Source organism: Ambystoma mexicanum, chromosome 1p, assembly GCF_040938575.1.
Source record: "Ambystoma mexicanum isolate Mex_15411 chromosome 1p, UKY_AmexF1_1, whole genome shotgun sequence".
NCBI classification, from domain to species: domain Eukaryota; kingdom Metazoa; phylum Chordata; class Amphibia; order Caudata; family Ambystomatidae; genus Ambystoma; species Ambystoma mexicanum.
In genome coordinates, this window is record NC_090921.1 from 991,858,919 (window position 1) to 991,878,987 (window position 20,069).

The 20,069-nt window shown below is 48.8% G+C and overlaps 1 protein-coding gene across 7 annotated transcripts in view; it reads right to left on the reverse strand.

The window, feature by feature from the left end:
- Positions 1-20,069, reverse strand: part of CNOT1 (CCR4-NOT transcription complex subunit 1) — a 2,171,110-nt gene that overhangs the window by 269,189 nt on the left and 1,881,852 nt on the right. For all 7 annotated transcript variants that reach the window (XM_069654650.1, XM_069654658.1, XM_069654642.1 and 4 more), the window contains one exon: positions 18,412-18,529. In XM_069654650.1, coding sequence (XP_069510751.1) covers positions 18,412-18,529 — 118 coding nt within the window. The remainder of the gene's footprint in view (positions 1-18,411; positions 18,530-20,069) is intronic.

A 20,069-nucleotide genomic window follows, 5' to 3' on the forward strand; every position in this document is an offset into this window, starting at 1 on the left:
GGTTGCTGTAGTCTTCCAAAGGATACTGCACACAATCTTGCCTAACACAGGTGGCAGGCGGTGCTGCTCTATACTAGAGTTGTTACATTGAGTGTTTGCTTTACGTTTGTTCAACTAAAAACGCTCACAAGGCTAAGCTCCACTAGAATAGCAATACTAACATGCCTAGTATGGTTAACTTCAAGCAGGAAGCTCTGTTCATTCTAACAGTGGAACAAATCAAATAAATGTGTTAAGTCAGGAATCTCCCTGATAAAGGAAAGAAAAAAGAATTGATTACAAGGTTGTTAGATCACCAAAGGTTGGATATTAGGCTTGTAACTCCTACTACTCCCGAAAATGTGGAAATTGATAATGAGGATGATCATTCAGAGTCTAACTCTGTCTTAGAATAGTCAGAGGAGCCCCAGGATAGGAGCCCCTCTTTGCCTCAGCAGTCCCTTTTGCCTCAACCTTTATCCACTGGGACCCCCACAAGGTCAATCACTGAGCCGAGAATATGCGTCTCTTCAGAAAATGAAACTAATTGGAATTTAAAAGGTTGCAAGCTCAAGCTGAAGTCAAACATCAGGACATCAAACTCGGAATTGGAAATGCAACATGTTCTTGAAATGAAAAGATTGCCTCTTGAAAATGTTTCCCTCCCAGAGTCCTCTAGATCATCCAGTCCCAAGAGGCCTTTCCTGCCCAAAGAAGCCGTGAGTATGTATGATGTGAAACTTGATATTTTGGATTGGTTGGGTGCTTTCGAATACAATCATGGGATTCAGGGTCTTACAGGGAATCAGTTGATTCACTTGGTTTTGTCCAGGCTCCCTCAGCTTGCAACTGATGCTGTAATGGAGGTGGGGGAACTTTGAAAGATTGGAGTATGAGAATGTGAAGATGGCTTTGATAGCCAGATTTGGGAAAACTCCTTTGCGGTAGCTTAAGAGGTTTAAGACCCTCAAAAAGACTGATGGTACCCCTTGGGCTACCTGGGTGTGTGAATGTTCGAAACATTTAGATTGATGGGTTAAGGGTTACAGAGTAACTACCTTTGAAGGAATGAGAAATCTGTTTTGTTGGAATCAATTTTTGATGCCTGCTCTCCTGAGCGGAGACAGCATTTGGCTGACTCAAGAGAGACTGATCCCAAGAAGCTAGCAAAGGCTGCTGACTTGTGTGTTGCCAACAGGGCCACTCAAGGATTCTGGGGCCACTCAGAAAAATGAGGGGAAGCAGCACAAGAAAGATGACAAAGAATTCTAAATCCAACTAACCAAACGAGGGCCACAAACCTAAGAAGGGTAAGCCATGTGGGAAACCAGGTCAGTCTAGTGAAAACTCTGGTGCAGAAGCCCTCATTCCAGAAAACATTTGGCAAATGTTATGCTTGTGGGTCAACTGACCATGTGAAAGGGGATCCCAGATATAAGGGTAAACCTTCAGGGGGCCACACTGCATCCCTAGTCTTCATCCCTGAGGGAGAAGTTCATAAGGGAAGTAGACTCATCTATTGACTGAAGACCCCATTGGAGTCTCAGCAAGCGTTTTAGTGTACCTGGGTCTGTGTGAACAGCAGAAATAAGTTACTCACCGTAGTGACTTAGTCCCCTTTCTCCATACTGCATGGGCGCCCCTTCCAAGGGACGGGAGACAGAACTTTTTTCACCCGAAAACCCTTCCCTCTTTAAATTTAGAGGTGCACGGAGGTGCGGCCCTAGGAGCATGCGCTGCCCTGACTCTGCCGCTACACCTCAGTCCCCTTAAACTTGTCGACAATAGATTTACATTGCCCAACCTCCCTAATCGAATAGGTTCCCGAGAACCTCCTGTCCGAAAGCCGCATCAGATTTGGAGCCGGCATCCAAACAGTAATGCTTGCAGAAAGCCGAGGTGTGGCCCATGTGGCCACCCTGCTTATGACTTGCCAAGGGATATGGCGCTGGAAAGCAATGGCCGTTGCCTTGTCCCCGACTGCGTGGGCATGCATGTTTGCCGGGAGAGGCTTGTGCTGCCCCTCGTACGCTTCCTTGATGGCCGAGACCATCCAGCGGGATATGGAGGCCTTAGAGGTCCGATAGCCTGGTCTTGCACCTCCAAAAGTGACAAATAGGGCGTCTGATTGGCAGAAGCCCTTGGCCCTGTCAAGGTAGAATTTCAGGGCACGCCTCACATCCAGGCAGTGCAGAACTCTATGCCTCGTCCTTGGGAACAGCAATAATCGTAGGAAGCACTATTTCCTAGTTTAAATGGAACACAGACAGCACATTAGGCAGAAATGCTGGGTGTGTCCCCTGGACTACTTTGTCCCGGTGAAAGGGGATCTATGTGATCACTGCGACCACATGTAATTGCGACGGTCGAAAATGCGTTTTGTAATTAAACCCCCTTTACACCACATAGATGTGCGAGGAGGGGAGACCACCCGCCACCCCACCCCATATTTCTATAGTATCCCATTCCCCCCCACAAATATATGTGGTGTAAAGGTTTTTTTTTTTTTAAAGTCGGGCATATTGGCCATCGCAATTGAGAGGGCGACATTTTGGACAATTTCCACGATAGGTAGTATATGGTTCCGAGGAGACCAGCGTCTGGATTTCACTGACTGCGCGCTGAAGTGAGGTTGACTGTTAAGCAAAGTTTATATGCAGTACCCTTTGGGACCACTACACACAAGTAGGACCATAGGTGTAAGCAAAACCAACCTTTGGTATAAGTCTGTACTACACAGTTTTGGTAGCGTTGATGAGCAGCCAGGCTCATCTCAAGATGTCTACAATCACAAGTATTCAAATAAACTCTTCTACTCAAAGTTTCTTGGTAAAACACTTATTAATTTATTGCACAGTCGGTTATAAAACATTCACTAGAAAGAGGCAATCTATATCGCACAAAAATATACTTCAGTACTTCACACTATCAGTTTCTGAGGCATTTAAACTCCTTTGAAGGAGGAGCAAAAAGGCTTAGGTTATTAAAATGAATAGTACAGTTACTCTTAGACAGTGCAAATAGTTTGAGTTCACCAGGAGTTAATTCAATGCAATAGGTTAGGCCAAAGTCAATGGGCTTCAGTTTTGTGTAGGATAGGTAGTTCTGGTAGTTGAACGGAAAGGTCTTTGCCACAGTTCTCAGAAGTAGTTTGTAAAAGAAAGATTCATATGTTGGGTCACAAGCTGACTAGGCCTGCAAGTTGCCAAAGTTTCAAGCACTTTCGCAGTGAGAGGTAAATTCTCTCGGTCGGGTTTTCACAGTACCTTACAATGAAGAAAAAGATGCAGCTGAAGACTTCCGTTTCTGGCAGTTCCTGCAGATCTCGCTGTTCCTGAGCCTCAGTCGTGGGGACAATAGGGAGGATGTCGGGGGACTCCTGCACTGCACTGGGACTGGTCAAAAAAGCTGGCAAAGACAAATCTTCAAATCCGGTAGCTGTAGACAAGCACACAAACTGGTGTCCCACTCCTGGTTATTCGGTTTCCTGCAGCACTGAGGAAAATGCAACCAGCTCTGAGAATGGTATCCAGGTGGCTTACCGGTCGAGCTGATTGACTCCACCAACTCAAAGGGAGAAGTCGTCCTTGAAGGGCTTCTCTGTCGAGATGAACTTGGCGATCCAGTCCGGCAGCAGGGCTTCACAAGGCAAACCAATGGTCCAGGAGTTGCAGCAGCAGTCTTCTTCCAGCTCGTTTTCGGTTCTGTTGTTCCAGTGGTCGACTCTGCCTTACAAGCCAAGAGATTTGGCTTTTATCCAGTTTCCTCCCAGCCTAGCTGCCACTCACCCAGCAGGGTGGCTGTCCTTGCCGGACAGTCAATCAGCCAATCACGCCAGAGTGCATTTGGCTCTCCTAGGAGACTAAGCACAGGGAGTTTCAGGCACCTCCCTCACTTCCTGCCTACCCCAGACAATCAGGCGCCAGAGGGGGTCTTCAGTCCTGAAGCCTGCCAAAGGAGTAGGAACAAAGGGACCAAACCTGGTTTGGCACGCAGAGACAAACTCTAGAAGGACCTTTCCAAAAAGAAATTGCGAAAAAAGAAGACTTGGACCTGTTTAAACATAGGGGTCTCAGTCGCCATCTTGAAAAACATGGCTCCTGCAATTTAACACTACCGGTGTTCGCGGTCGGAAAAAATCCTGGTAGTTCGTTGTAAAACCACTGCCACCAGCCATTTTGAGAGGAAAGGGTAGCATTTGACTGCTACATGAGACATAGGGGATGCAAAGTCACCCCTCCAGCACTCTATAGTAAGATAGGGCGTGCTGGGTTTAGGAATTTAAAAAGACAAGTAAAGTCAATTTCACTTTACTTTCTCTGGGAAACAGTAGTTTATCCCAGAGAAGGTATTTAAACCTTGGTACAGCCTAAAAGGCTACACCTGTGTCACTGCACGGAGGGTGCTGTGTGACACCAATGAAGAGATGACGCCTATGGAGTTGTCTAAAACCCCATAATCAAAGAACACAACAGTAAAACACATTTAAAATACATAGGAGAGTGGGGAAAAAGGCTCACACACTCTTCAGGTAAAGAAATCAAGTCCTCAAAATCCAGCAAAGTTGCTGGGGGTCGCCAAGGTGAAGGGAATTAGCACATTTATAAGAATTCTCCCGAACACCGACTAGTAAGGCCATCTTAATGGTGACCAGGCTGATGTCTGCGGACGCCATTGGTTCAAATGGTTTGTGCGCCAGGGCGCCCAAGACTATGTTCAGGTCCCATACAGGGTGTGGGCTCTTGATTGGCGGGTAGAGACTTGCAAGTCCCGTCAATTGTTTATTGGATTCCTGTAGGCCTCCATATTCCTGTAGGCCCCGATGGCTGCGAGGTAAGTGTGGCAGGTGTCCACCTGCACGCCTGAGTTGGCTCGGAGTGCTGAGAAGGGAAGCACATCGTCCAAAGTACATGCTGGGGGGGGGCGGGGGGGGGTGTCGGTCGATGTCCTTGGAGTCTGGGAGAGGCTGAGGTGCCTTAGCGTTATCTGCTCAGAAACCACGCTGTGAGGGCCAACTTTTGTGGAGCTGGGTGGTTGACCCCGCCCCACTGCTTCGCCAGAAGATGTGCTGGGCCCATCGGGAGGTGAATCAGAGGCATCTCTGAGAGGCTGAGCAGCTCCGAGAACCATGGCCTTGCTGGCCACCATGGAGCTATTAGAATGATGTTGAGCTGGCGAGACTCCTTGATCTTTCAAATCACTGAATCAGCGGAGTGGGCGGGAAGGCGTAGCCGTCATGCCGTTCCACTGAATCTGAAATGCGTCGCCCAGGGAGCCGAGGCCCTGTCCCAGCCAGGAGGCAAACTGAGGGCACTTCCTGTTGTGCCAGGTGGCAAAGAGATCCAGGTGGGGGAAACCCCATCTGCTGAAGATCTGAGTAACAAGGTTGTCTAGCTGCCACTCGTAGTTGTCCGCTCCCAACCTGCTGAGCCTGTCCGCCTCAGGGTGGAATCACCCGGAAGGTGGACGGCCATGAGGTAGATGTCGTTTTCCAGAGCCCACTCCCACATTCTGATTGCTAGTCTGCACAGAGGAGGGGATCTGGTGCCTCCCTGCTTGTTGACATAGTACATGCTGGTCAAGTTGTCCATCTAGATGAGGACAACCTTGCCCCTGATAAGCGGGAGGAATGCCCTGAGCGCTAGCCAGATGGCGTTCAGCTCCAACCAATTGATGTGGTATTCCTGCTCTTGTCGGGTCCAAGTGAGGTCCGGTGGAGAGACGGAGCAACGATGATCATCTTGGATTGAGAGCCCCGCTCCTGGATCCATGATGCAGTTTAGTGCAGCTGTATCCCCCTCATCATGATTCTTGTGTGGGGGACGGCTAATAGGACCGCTGCCAAGAAACCCAGGAGGTGCTGGTATCATCAGGCCAAGGTCCCCTCTCTGCTGAGAAAGTGGGTGGTGGCCCTTTGATGGCTGAGATCTCGTCCCCCAAAGGAAAGAAGGAAAGACCATCTTGAAGCACGGGTCCCAGATGAGTCCCAAGAAATGTCAGAGTCTGCATGGGTTGCAGCTGCGACTTCTTGAGATTTAGCGAAAATCCCAGATCGTGTAGTGTTCATTAGAGCCTGGGAAGCTTGGTGGACTGCTTCCGGCGATGTAGCCCTGATGAGCCAGTCATCGAGGTATGGTTAGATGTTGAGGCCCTGCGCCCTGAGGAGGGCAGCCACAGTATTCATGAGTCTGGTAAAGACCCTGGGGGCCGAGTTGTCCAAAGGAAGGACCTTGTATTGGAAATGGTAGCCCATGATCCTGAACCGTAGGAAAGAACAATGGGGCTGCCATATTGGGGCATGTAGGTACGCATCCTTCAGACCCAGGGAGCACATCCAGTCTCCCCTGCACAACATCTCTGCTATAAAAGCTGGCGTAACCATCTTGAATTTTTGTAGAGGTAAGGAGAGGTTGAGGGTGGAAAGGTCCAGCACAACTCTCAGGCACGCCTGGTTCTATTTCTGAATGACGAAAATCCTGGAATAAAAGCCCAAGCCTCGCTGGGACTTCCTCCACGGCCTGGCTTTCTACGAGCGATCAGAACTCTGCCAGAAGAGTTGCTGTCCAAAATTGAGGGAGTGGAGGGGAGGAGAGGCTGGGATAGGTAAGCGGTACCCCGTGGATACCACGGAGAGGATCCAGGGGTTTGGGAAATTCTGGCCCCAGGAATGTGCATGCAGAGCAAGCCTGCCCCCCACTGGAGACACATGGACCCGGAGGGGCATGTCATGCCTTCTTTCTCTCAGAGGCTATTGCGGAGGAGGGGGGGACTGGAAAATGCCCCTACTCCCCACGCACCTCCTTTTGTTGCTTGCGCCAATGTGGAATCAGCGAGTGATCCGGCTGCCTGGACCTCCGCTCTTGGAAGCCGCGGAACCCTCCTTACATACACCCCTTGGCTGAGCGCTGCTGTGACGGTGTACGATTTGGGCGTGGTCTTTGTCAGGATGGATAAAGAATTGGCCGTTTGTGAGCTGTTTTTCTTTTTGCCCAGCTCCTCGTCCTTGGTGGAGTGGAAGAGGTGCTCCTGCCCCCGCCCCCCGAACAGTAGGTCTAATACGAGTTGCTAGAAGTCCGGGTTGAATTTAGTTGCATGGAGCCAGGCTGTTCTTCTCATGTCCATGGCGATGCAGATGGCCCGGCCAGAGGTATCAATGTGGGCCACAGTGGACTCCATGATGTCCTGCGCCACTAACTTGGCCTCAGCCAGTCCCGCCTTGAAACGCGAATGGCTCTGCATAGGAAGCTCTGGGAGGAAATTAGCAATTTCCAGTCACAACCTCTGGTTAGTGGCTGCCAGCATGGCATCAGCGTTGGCCTGACTAAGATGCAAGGACGCGTTGGAATACAGCTTCTTCCTGTACGCCTCCAAGATCATCTCCTTGCCTAGCAGCGCCGCAGGAGGCGGCGGCGGCCGACAGACTTGGAGTATATGATGCTGCAGCGAACACTGAGGAGTGCGGCCGAGGGTGGGCCGATAGCAAGAGTATCCCACCCCCTCTGCGCGGACTTGGCGTCCAGTGGGCGACTACATCGGAATGCAGTGGTATACCCGTTTTAGCAGAGGGGTGTTGCATGAGGACCTCTGCAAGGACCCCTCTGCTGGTTGCTCGACCTTGGGTTGAGGAAGGCCCAGGTACTCAGCCAGCCCTGCAAGACTTTCATGGAAGGCCCTGGCTGACGAAGCCGTGTCAGGATCCTCCTCCTCATCCGTGTCCACTTCGGGGTCTGGAGGATCCTGCACCGGTGGAGTAGCGAGAGCTGGAGGCTGGTGTACTGGGGCCGGAGGCTGGTACGGAACCACCTGAGGAATTGGTTGCGGGGCTAGAGCAGGTGGTAAAGGCTGTGCCAGGACTGCCGGCAGGGGAGCCTGAGGTGCTGGAAGCATTGGCGGCAGCACCTCCCTGATGGCATCACTGAGGATCACACCCATCCGGGGGGCGGAGGGGGGGGGGGGAACTTCATGGGTCCCAGGAACCTCTCAAAAAGCCTGCACTCACAGGCTGGAGGGGTGATGGTGGATCTAGACCGAGTAGCGGGTGGCTGCTGGAGGCGCTGCATACCCTGCCCATATGAATGTAGTGGGAACCTGCCCTGCGCAAATGAAGGATAGGCTGTAGGCCACGTACCTGGTCGACACCAGTCACACCTTGACACTCATTCTTTGCCGAATTCCCAATCCTGGTGCAGCGACGGACGGTTGATGTCTGGCACGGTGGCCATCTTGTAGAGCTGCCTTCCACGTGCCTGCGTCGTGTTGCTTGGCTCGCTGGGCCCAGCCTCCTCCAGGACTAGTGTGGATCATGAAGCCTGCCCTGCTCCTCAGGCCGAGGCCTGGTAGGCGGAACGGCCTGGGGGCTGGTAGAGCCGTATTTAGGCACCCCCTCGGACGTATTGCCGGTATTAGGTTGTGGCCCCTCTGACATATTGCCAGTACAAGGGTTTAGCCCCTCGGGTGAAGACCCGGCACAAGAACCTTCTGGTCCCTCAACACTGTCACCGGGAGGATCCCTCGACCAGTAGGCCGGTGCTGGTAATAGAACCTGGGCGGTCCCTCTCACGTGGGCGAGTCCTTGGGAAGGAGTCTCCCTTGCGTGGTGCGATGAGAACAAAGGCCTTACCTTGGGCCTGGATCGATGTTTGATGAAGCCCTTCAGGTCCTCTAGAGGCGATCTCTGGAAAAGCTCCCTCCACCTGGCTAACCTGTTCTTCATAGACATAGATGACACAGCATTGCACGCAGTACAAGCTTGCCAACCGTGGTCTGGACCAAGGTAACGAAGGCAGATGGCGTGGGGGTCTGAAGTTGGGAAGAGCCCGCCGCAGGATGGACACATGCTGAACCCTGTGGAAGTCAACATGCGCCGGGGAGGAGCGTGACACCCGAGGGGCGAGTACCTGAATGATAAAAAAACAAAGACAGAAGTATCCGCGCATGGAATTACATGGACAAAGCCAAACACAGGAGTGCTGGTGAATTTGGCCTGTTCCGGTCGACGCGGAAAAAGGGACTGAGGTGTGGTGCCGGAGGGCGGAGTCAGGGCAGTGCATTCTCCCAGGGCCGCACCCCTGCACGCCTCTAAATTTAAAGGGAAGAAGATTTTTCTTGTGAAAAAGTTTCCGTCTCCCGTCCCTTGGAAGGGACGCCCATGCAGTATGGAGGAAAGGGAATGGGACGTAAGAGTATGAAGATGTTTAGAACTCTATTCCAGATAACACAAAAGGATATTACAAAGACAGTGTACTTGTGAATGGTCAAGAGACCTCTGCTATTAGAGACACTGGGGCCAGCATTACAATGGTGGATGAAACCTTTTTCAAAACAGAGGATGTTACTAAGGTACCCAAAGTCTCCACTGAGGTTGCTGGAGGCACTGTCCAGATGGTTCCAATACTACCAGCGCTCATCCAGTGCAACAATATGACTGTCAGAATACCTGTCAGTGTACAGAATGAGGTGCCTGGGAGAGTCCTGTTGGGGAATGACTTAAAAGCTCTGGGAGTTGTATCAAGCACCCCCAAGCCATCCAGTAAAAGGAAGCAGGAGCAGACTAGGAAGGCCACAGAGCTCACTTGTTGTTACAGAATTACCTATAACTGCCAGTCCACAGGAAGGACACCCTTTGAATTCCAGGACAAGGAAAGAGACCAAGGGGAAACCTCAGGTCTCAGGAAGAAAAATATATCACCCCTGTGAGCAAAACAAGGACATCCCCGAGAGGACAGTCCAAGGTCACACCTGTGACCCCTCCACCAGCTGAGGCTGAGTGGGAGGACCAACCAGAGGATGGCGAACCATCCACTGGTGAAACAAGCCCTTCGCCCCTGTTCGAGATCTGGATCCTAAAGACCACCCTGAGCTGCAGACTGCTTGCAGAAGGTGGCCCCTGTAGGGCAGACTTCAGCAGAGGTCAAAGAGTGTCCTACTCTTGAAGGACTTCGCCAACAGGCAGCTGGCAAGAGCCAGTGAAGCACAGACTGTACTGGGAGGATGGCCTCCTCCACAGTGAACCTATTGAGTCTACCCCAGGGGAATACAGAGGACTTTTAGTGCCTCAGGGGGGGAGACCCCAGTTTCTACAGTTAGCCCATGAGATTCTTTTAGCTGGTCACTTAAGCTTTAAGACCCAAGGAAAGGATTGCTCTATATTTCTATTGGCATAAAATGGGGTCTGATGTAGATCAATTCTGTAGAAGCTGTCACACTTCCGGCATGAGTGGAGCCAAGAACGTGGCACCCTTGGTGCCTCTCCCACTGGTGGGAGTTCATTTTGAGAGGGTAGAGATTGACATTGTTGGTCCCCGAGACCCCACCACATCTTCAAGCAACCCATTTATATTGATTATGGTAGAACATGCAACCAGGTATCCTGAAGCTTTACCTATGGCAATTGTTACTGTGCAGACAGTGGCCAAGACCCTCCTTGGTATTTTTACCAGGATAGGTTTTCCTAAGGAGGTTATCTCAGACAGGGGGAGCAATTTTATGTCCCACTACATGCAAGCCATGTGGAAAAACTGTGGAGTGACCTACAAGTTCTTTACAGTGTACAATCCCCAAACCAATTGGTTGGTGGTTAGGTTTAATAGAACCATGAAAAGCACAATAGTTGCTTTAGAAGAACCCCTTGGAACAAAGTGGGAACATCTACTGCCATGCCTTCTCTTTGCTTATAGAGAAGTCCCTCAGGAAGGGGTTGGCTTCCTCCTTGGTCATCCGGTTAGAGGTCCATTGGCCCCAATCAAAGAAGGGTTGGAGAGTGCTCCTTCCCACAAGACAGTGAGAGTCACTGACTATGTGTTACGTCTCTGTAGGAGAATGACACATGATGATGGAAGCTTCAGATAACTTGAAAGCAGGTCAGGCTCTGGTCAAACAATGGCATGACTAAAAGGCCAACATGGTTGAGTTTACTGAAGACCAGCTAGTTCTAGTTATGGTACCTACAAGGAAGAGGGCCTTACAGGATAAAAGGATTGGACCCTTCAAGGTTGTGGGCAAACCTGGAGGTGTCTATTTGGTGGTCTTTTACACCAACCGCCTAAAGGCAAATGTATCCAGACCAGAGATGAGAGCTTTTCCCTTAGCATCTGATCAAGAGGAGGAGAGTGAACCTCTGCATTACCTTCGCAGGGGACAGCCTTTAGATGGAAAGTTATTCTCTCTTCTGATCTGACTCTGAAACAACAGGAGTGCAAAGTTCAGTTAAATCAGTTTGCCTCCCTGGCTTCACCGACACAAGGCTTGACCCGCCCTTGGGGCCAGCATGATATCCTCACTGGTGACTGTCTACCTGTCAAAAGCAGGGGTTACAGAATGTCAGACCATGTAAGAACCCACATAAAGGAGGAGGTCAAGAAGATGCTTGATCTCGGGTTATAGAGCCATCTACAAGTCCATGGCCTAGTCCCGTTGTACTAGTGCCAAAGACAGGATCCAAGGAGTGGAGATTATGTATGGACTATAGAGCTCTTAATGCACTCATCACGACTGATGCCCATCCTTTACCTAGGACAGATGAACTGGTGGATAAACGTGGTTCAGCCAAGTACCTCAGTACATTTGACCTAATCTCAGGCTATCTGCAAATAGCCCCGACAGTCCATGAAAGGGGAAAACTGCATTTTCCACTACAGGAGGCCTCTACCAGTTTAAGGTAATGAATTTTGGACTAAAGAATGCACCTGCAACATTCCAAAGGATTGTAAATCATCATGTTCTGAATGGGATGGAGGACTTCTGCATGGCATACTTGGTTGACATTGCAGTGTTCACCCTACTTGGGAAGGGCATCTTGACCACCAAGGATATGTATTGCAGGCTCTGGAGCAGGCCCATCTGACCATAAAGGCAGGCAAGTGTCAAAGTGGTCAGAGTTAAGTGGTCTACCTTGGACATGAGGTAGGAGGAGGTGAAAACAGGCCATTGCCTTGCAAAGTACAAGCTGTACAAGTCTGGGCCGCCCCTACTACTCAAGTGAGGGACACTTTAGGTCTCACTGGTTACCATAGGAACTTCATAGAGAATTATGGGACCATAGCGTCTCACTTAAATGTGATCTCCTAACAGAAATTCCCCAAGAAGTTCAGGTGGAATGAGGAGTGCACGAAGGCAGGACTTAAGAAAGCCCTTTGTCAAGCTACAGTCATGAGAGCTGACTACAACCAATCCTTGATTGTACAAACTGATGCTTCAAATACAGGAATAGGTGCAGTTCTGAGTCAGCTGGATGAGAAAGGCAGGGAACACCCCATCCGCTTCATCAGTAGAAAACTGAAGGACCGAGAAACAAGGTGGCAACTATAGTACGTGAATGTTTGCCATTGCGTGGTCTTTGAAGAAGTTTAAACCATACTTGTATTGATCTACTTTTGTAATTCAAACAGACCACCGACCCTTGAGATGGTTAATGCAGATGAAGGGGGAGAATCTTAAATTGTTAAGATTGTCAATCAGCCTTCAGGGGTTTGTTTTCACCATAGAAAACAGGTCAGGGTGTAATCACCAAAATGCTGATGGTCTATCCAGAAAGTATGACCGACTGGAGTAAGGAGATTCATCCAGGAGTGGATTAAATCTTCCTGTCCCCCTTAGTCTGGGGGTGCAAGTGTTAGGGAGAATTCTCAGCAATGTGCTATTTCCTCTCTACCTTAGAGACCCCCCCCCAGCTCTTTTCCTGGACTTTAGGTCTCTTAATTTCTAACCTGGAGAGAGTGAGACCTTTTACGCACTCTCTCCTGTAGTTTTTCTGTGATTTGGTCTGTTTCTTTTGACTTTGGAGTCTGACAAACTCGATAGGCATCATTGTTACATTGTGACACACAGCACCTTCAGTGCAGTGGCACAGGGAACTCTTAGATTTCCCAAAAGTTTAAATACCTTCTCTTGGTGAAACTACTGTTTCCAAGAGCAGGGAAGTGAAATTGACTTTACTTACATTTTGTAGCTTTCTAGACCCAGCACACTATCTTCACATAGCATAACCCCTTTGTCTAGTTTCTCATGTAACATTTTTATGTTACCCTTTCTACAATTAATGGCTGGTGGCAGTGGTTTACTTTACTACCATTGTGTGTTTTTACCACAGGCTGCGTTCGCAGCTGCAGTAAGGCACCCATGGGTGCCCATTTTGTCAAAATGGCCGGATCATCTTTTTTCACCATTTCTTGTCATAAAGGTCCTTCTTGAGATTGACTCTGCGCGCCAAACCAGGTTTGGTCCCTTTGTTTTGCCTTTGGTGAGATTCACGAGTGAAGCCGGCCTCTGGCTCAATTATGTCTGGAAGGAAGCGAGGGAGGTGTCTGAAACTCTGTGCTTAATCCCCTTGGTTATAGGAATGCACCCAAAGTTGATTGGCCTGCTATCTGTCCAGCAAGGACAGCCACCCTGCTGCGAGATTGACAGCTAGGCTGGAATGAATGTGAGAAACCTGGATAAAAGGCAAAGCTTTTGGATTGGAAGGCAGAGTCGACCACTGGACGAAGGAATCCGAAGAAGAACTTGGAAGAGACGCCTGCTGTTAATCTTGGACCGTTGGTTTGCCCGGTGAAGCCCTGCTGCTGTGCTGAAGCTCCAAATTCTTTTAGACTAGAGAAGTCTTTCAAGGACTTCTCCTCTTGAGTTGGTGGGACCAATCAGCTCCAAAGTGAACTTGATTGGACATCCTCTCGGAGCTGGCTGTACTTCCACTGCTGCTGCTGGAACCGAAGTGCCAGGGAGAGGAACACCAAATCGAGTAGATACATTTTAAGTCCGACCCGAGCACCAGGAAGTTCCTCCGGACTTCCCTGAAGCAGGACTGACCAAGCCAGAGCCACCTCAGAGCGCTGGACCTCAGATGCGAGGAAAGACCGTAGTGGTATACGAGAACCGCAGTGTTGCTATTTGCAGTCAGACGCGAGGAGCTGACACCGCAAAGTGCTGCTGAATTGAAGTTTGCCCATTGCTGCCGCTGACCTTCCAATTGAAGTGCAGGTGTCCCCAGACATCCTCCCTCTTGTCCCCACGACTGAGGCCCAGGAACAAAAGGATCTGCACAGCTGTACAGGAACAGAAGCCAGCTGGAACCATTTCTTCTAACCAAAAGGTACTGCAAAGTCTAACAGAACTTACCTCTTATTGTGTAGCCTTACTTGCTCTCAGTTGAGACTGGTCTTCGTTGCCCTTGCAGAGTTGCTTACATCTTTGCCCCTCACAAGCCTCCTAGCTTGTGGCCCTTCCAGTGTTCTATTTTCTACCAACATCTCTAAAAACATTGTGCAAGACCTTTTACCTACCGGCAAAGAAGATATTCAGCTCACCTTAACATTGTGGAATTAACATCGGCTGTCCTGGCTCCCTGGGGGACTCCTCTTTACCTCTGACTTTGTGCTTTGGCCACCCACCCAGGAAAGGGTTACATTTACTCTTCATTGGAAGGTATCAAAAGTACTTACCCGTTTATGAATTATTTGTTAACTTGTTTTATTCCTCTATTTTACCTTTTTGCACCAAACTCAGTATTGCTCTAAATGTACCAGTGATAAATCAATGTCCAAGGTATCCTAGCTATTTAAGGCATCTGAGGGTGTAGGAAGTGTGTGTTCCATCCCCAATGGGTATAATCTGATTTAGAGAAACTAAGAGTGTGTTTTGAAGTGTATTATAAGTGTTATATATATTGCTCCCTTCTGAAGGCTTATACAACTGACTGAAATAAATAAATCATTGTTTTATAAAGAATCCTTGAGTAGGAGTGTTTATTTGGATAACTGGTACTGTGAAACTCTGTCACAACATTACTGCTCACACTGACCCCTCTTGAGATAGCCTGGCTGCTCAGCCACACTACCAACCTGTGTAGTTCAGACTTACAACGGTTGGGTCCCTATTGCCAGGAGGTCAAGGTTACTGTAATCTTCCAAAGGATACTGCACACAATCTTGCCTAACATTGCAAATGGCTCTGACGGACCATGCCAAGGAGAAAACTGCATTCTCCACCCCAGGAGGCTTATACCAGTTTAAGGTTATGCCTTTTGGACTTTTCAGAGGATGGTGAATCAAGTTCGGAATGGGTTAGAGGACTTCTGCATGGCATACTTTGATGACATTGAAGTGTTCAGCCCCACTTGGGAAGAGCATCTTCACCACCTAGGATATGTTTTGCAGGCTCTGGAACAGGCCCATCTGACGGTGTCCAGACATTTGGTCGACGCAATTTGGTTGAAAACCAATTGGTTGATTTTTTTTTAATTATATATTTATTTTTCGGGTTTTCGTTTTTTACGAAAATGGGTTTTTAGAAAAAAAAGGGGGTTGGGGGGACCCCCCCCGCCCCTCCCCCAAAAAAGGTGAAAATAAAAAAATAATAATAATTCGACCATTTGGTTTTCGACCAAATTGGTTCGACCATTTGTCTGGTCGACCAATTTTTTTCGACCAAATGTCTGGTCACCCCATCTGACCATAGAGGCTAGTAAATGTCCAATTGGTCAGAATAACGTGGTCTACATCAGACATGAGTTAGGAGGAGGTGAAATAAGGCCATTGCTGCCACCCCCATCTACAAGTAGATAAGGGTTGTGAAGCCTCACACAGTGTCACTACATCAATACTTGCCTAACAGCTACAGCGGTGCAGACTCTTGTTCCTGAGCCTCAGTCGTGGGGACAAGAGGGAGGACGTCTGCAGGGCTCCTGCGGCGGTACTTGGGAAGTCGTCAGCAGCTACGCCCCTTTTCGGTTCAGCAGCAATTTGCGGTTTCTGCGCTTAGCAAACAGCACTGTTGCAGATCTTGTATACCGGTTGGACTCTTTGCTCCCTCGGTCCTGCACTATGGTGAGGGATTCTGGATCTGGAGGTCCTGCTTCGGGAAGGTCTTTAGTTTCCTGGAGCTTCTAGCCGGATTCATTCTGTGGCACTCTACTTCTGACACTCGACCACTGGCATTGGGTTTCCGAAGCAACGGAGGTGCACAGCAAGGCAAGGATGGTAGTCCAGTGGCGTTAGTCTCGGGGTTAGTTGGTCCCACTAACCCAAGGGGAGAAGTTGTTCCATCCTGAGCTTCTCGTTCGAGGTGAAAAAGGAGTTCAGCATAGCAGCAGGGCTTCACCGGGCAATTCAAATGTCCAAGAGGTTGCAGTAAACTTTGTTCACGGTTTATTAGTCGGGTGTTCCTCCCAGTGGTCAACTCTGCCTGTGGTCCCAAAACCCTTGCCTTTGAAGCATGTTTCTTCCATTCATTCACAGCCTAGGCTGTCAGACAGCAGGGTGGCTGTCCTGAAAGGAGAGCCAGCCAATCAGGACTAGTTGCATTCCTAAAGACAAACAGGAGTGTTTCGGGACCCTCCCTCACATCCTATCCTCCCAGACACACTGGAGACAGAGGCAGGCTTCAGGGCTGAAGCCCGCCAAAGGCAAGGCAAATAAAGGGCTCACCCTGTCTCAATGCACATAGTAAAACCCAAGAAAGACCTCACAAACAGAAAATGGTGAAAAAGGAAGACGGGGGCCATTTTAACAAAATGGTCACCCGAGGGTGCTGTACTGCAGCTGAGGGTTCAGCCTGCGGTAATGGTAGAAAAAATTAAACTACTGCCACCAGCCATTTAAAGTAGTGAGGGTAACATGAAAATGTAGGATAAGGGGCTACTAGGTAAACCCCCCCCCCCCCCAGCACTCGACATAAAATGGTGTGTGCTGGACCTACAAAGAGAAAAGTCAACTAAAGTCAATTTCACTTTACTATTCTTGGGAACTGTAGTTCACACAAGAAAAGGTATTTAAAACTTATGAGAAATCTAAAAGGATTTCTCCGACACCTCTCTGAAGGTGCTGTGTGTCACCACACAAAAAGCAAATGCACCAAAAACAGTGAAAACACAGAAATCAAAATTAGGTCAAAACACATGAGGGAGTGAGAAAAATGCCTCGCTCACTCCAGGGTTAAAATTAAAAAGTCCCAAGTCCAGCAAAAGAGCTGGGGGTCTCCAAGGTTGAAAGGAATTAGCACAGGCATGAGCATTCCCCCTGACACAGAACAATAGTTACAGGAAAGTAACTTCAACCTGGTCTGGCATGGAGTCACCTGCTCTAGAATAACCATTACAAAGCAGTAGATATACACAACCACGAGAGGTGGCAAGGCTCAACAGAAGCAAAGAACACTCACCGCTGCTACAGAGTCCCCTCAAATTAACAGGTTGCATAGCACCGCTTGGCCGCCTTGTGACTCCTCCCTGGAATTGCAGTCAACGCAGTAGAATCTGGTGAAGGTGCGCGTGGACCTCCACATAGCAGCCCTGCAGATGTTGAGCAGGGGCACACCAGAGAAACGCTGACGTTTCTGCAATGGCTTTGGAACGGGCTCTCAGACAGCCTGGAACGGGTCTGTTGGCCAGCCGATGACGGTGCATGATGCAGCTGGAGAGCCATTTGGAAATGCAAGGCTTCGACAAGGCCTTTCCATGATTCATAGGTCAAAAACTGACTAACAATTGAGAAGTCGCCCGAAACCCCTTAGTGTGTGCCACAATAAACCACAAGGCATGAGCAACGTCCAGCGAATGCAAGGCCCTCTTATCGCTGGCAATGACGGATTCGGGAAAACAGGCAACACCAAAGGCTCGTTTCCGTGGAACTCGGACGGCACCTTCGGTATAAAAGGCGGGGTGCGCATGCAGTACCACCTTTGAAGCGCCAAAGGAGAAGTACGGTTGCTTCCAAGACAGGGCCTGGATCTCCCCGACCCGCCTGGCCTAGGTGATTGCCACGAGGAAAGCAGTTTTCCATGAGAGAAACTTGAGCGGGCGTGATGCATCAGCTTCAAGGAAACCTCATGAGTTTAGTCAAGACCACATTGAGTCCCCGAGCAGGAGCCATCACCAGCGGAAAAGTCTTGAAGAGGTCTCTGAGGAACTCCTTGATGAGTCTGTGCGACAATAGCGAAGGCCCACAAGGTGTCCTGGTGGGCGGGGCCTGCTTGCAATACTAGGTTTAAATGGGAAGCTCAATTCTTTGCTGCCAAAGGTTCCCGTACCGTCACCATGTTCATGGACGCCCACAAGGATGGAGGAAAGGGGACGGGACGTACGAGTATAATGCCAATTACTGTGTGTAGTATTGAATACTTTATTATCACGTGCATATTTTTGCAGTATAACAGTGTTGTGTATTTTTCAGTGGTGACTAGTGGGAATAATGTTACCTCCCTGCTAGCCTTCCTCATTCTTGAAGTTAAGCCCGACTGCTCTGCTACAGCTGCCTTAGGAGTGTGCCATTTGCTTTTGGGAAACACTTCTACAAATAGGTTGGACACAGCCCTCAGAGAATTGGGCAAAAAACAACGTAACACACTCATTGTACACATTTAACACAGACACTTCTTCAAAACAAGTCATTACACAACAGAATAAAATAATTCACTGGTGTATGGCTTTGACTGCATGCTTACCTTCTGTTGAGGGGTATGTGCGAGCATTCTTGCAATGAATATCCGATGGGAGATTAGCTCCAGCCAGGCGTACACAAAACCAGGTGCTTTAGTGGGCCTCAATATGTGGAAGGTGTTGCTGAAAAGGAAGTAATAGTCCATGAAAATATAGCACCGATGAGCACAGGAGGGCTTTATGTGAGAAGAATGAGTAGTGTACAATTATGCAAAGTTAACAATTATGCACAATCAGCGAGATTTAACACATGTAATCTGGTGGGATCTTAGAAATATTAATCTGATAGTATGCTGGTTTTCCTTTAAGCTATTCTTGATTTGAGGTGAGGTAGACGGCAGAGCAGTTTAAGGCTCAGGTCGAGGTACAAAAATACAGTTCACACTCACATAAGGACAATAATGGATCAGCACTGCAGTATATATTCTTTAAATAATGCCCTTGACGAAAGATCTACATATGAAAGGCAAGTACTCAAAATCAGAAGTAAACAATAAGGTCATAACTAAAGGACACCAATAAACCAACATTCAACATTTATTTCAATACTTTACATAAAGGTTTAGATAGTTTCAATGTTTACACATGGAAAACATCAAAACTGTAGCGTGTGCATATAGGGAAAAAACGGTTTAAAGTTACCACATTCGCAGGGGGGCAGCAGAGGAGGTGTTATGGATTTCTAGAATCTGGCCTGGTGGACAGATTTTAGGAGGCCACCCTAGTTATGATGAACAGGGAGATCCAGAGGTTAGCCAAAATTCAATCAAGGTAGATTAGCAGGTTTACTCTCACGAGAGGCCAGAGGCCCTCAATGAGTACACACAGAAGAACAAGTTACTTCTTACCTTGTAACGTTCTTTCGATGGGATGTTCCTCTGACGCATTCCTTATCTTTGATAGATAATCTCCAGCTTGCTGGCCTCAGAATTTTTTTTTCAGCAGAGGGTGCTGGGCGTCGACGTCCCTCGAGCCGATGTCCCTCGATGGCCTCCGTATCGGCGCGGACATCACCACGCGTATAGACTCGCGCAGCGTCCGTTTCTCAGTTCCGTTTTGACGTTAATAGATGTTGTACATGAATTGGTTATTGACCTTGAAGGAGCGGAAACTGCAACCACAAGGGAAGCATTACTGCGGGGATGGATGGGAGGGGCGATAAGGAATACGTCGGAGGAACATCTCATCGAAAGAACGTTACAAGGTAAGAAGTAACTTGTTCTTCGAAGGGATTGTGTCCTCCGACGTATTCCTTATCTTTGATAGACTCCCATAGCAGTGGTGTGCAATTGGAGGTGGGAGTAAAACTCCATGTTTCCTTTTAGGCATGAACCGAATGTAATACGGCTTTACCAAACCTAGTCTCTTGACTAGAGGAGGAATCCAGGTTGTAAAATCTTGTGAAGGTATGTGCGGACGACCATGTGACAGCCGCACATATGTCTCGAACCGGAACCCCTCTTTGGAGGGCCGAGGAGGCTGCGATACCCCTGGTTGAATGAGCCCTAAGATTTTGAGAAGGCTCTTTTCCTGCCAGTTTGTAACATTCCAGGATGGCCAAAATAATCCATCTGGAAATGGTTCGTTTTGTTATTGGTAGTCCCAACTTGTGCCCTGAGTAACCCACGAACAGTTGACTGCTTGTCTAATCCTAGCAAGTCTG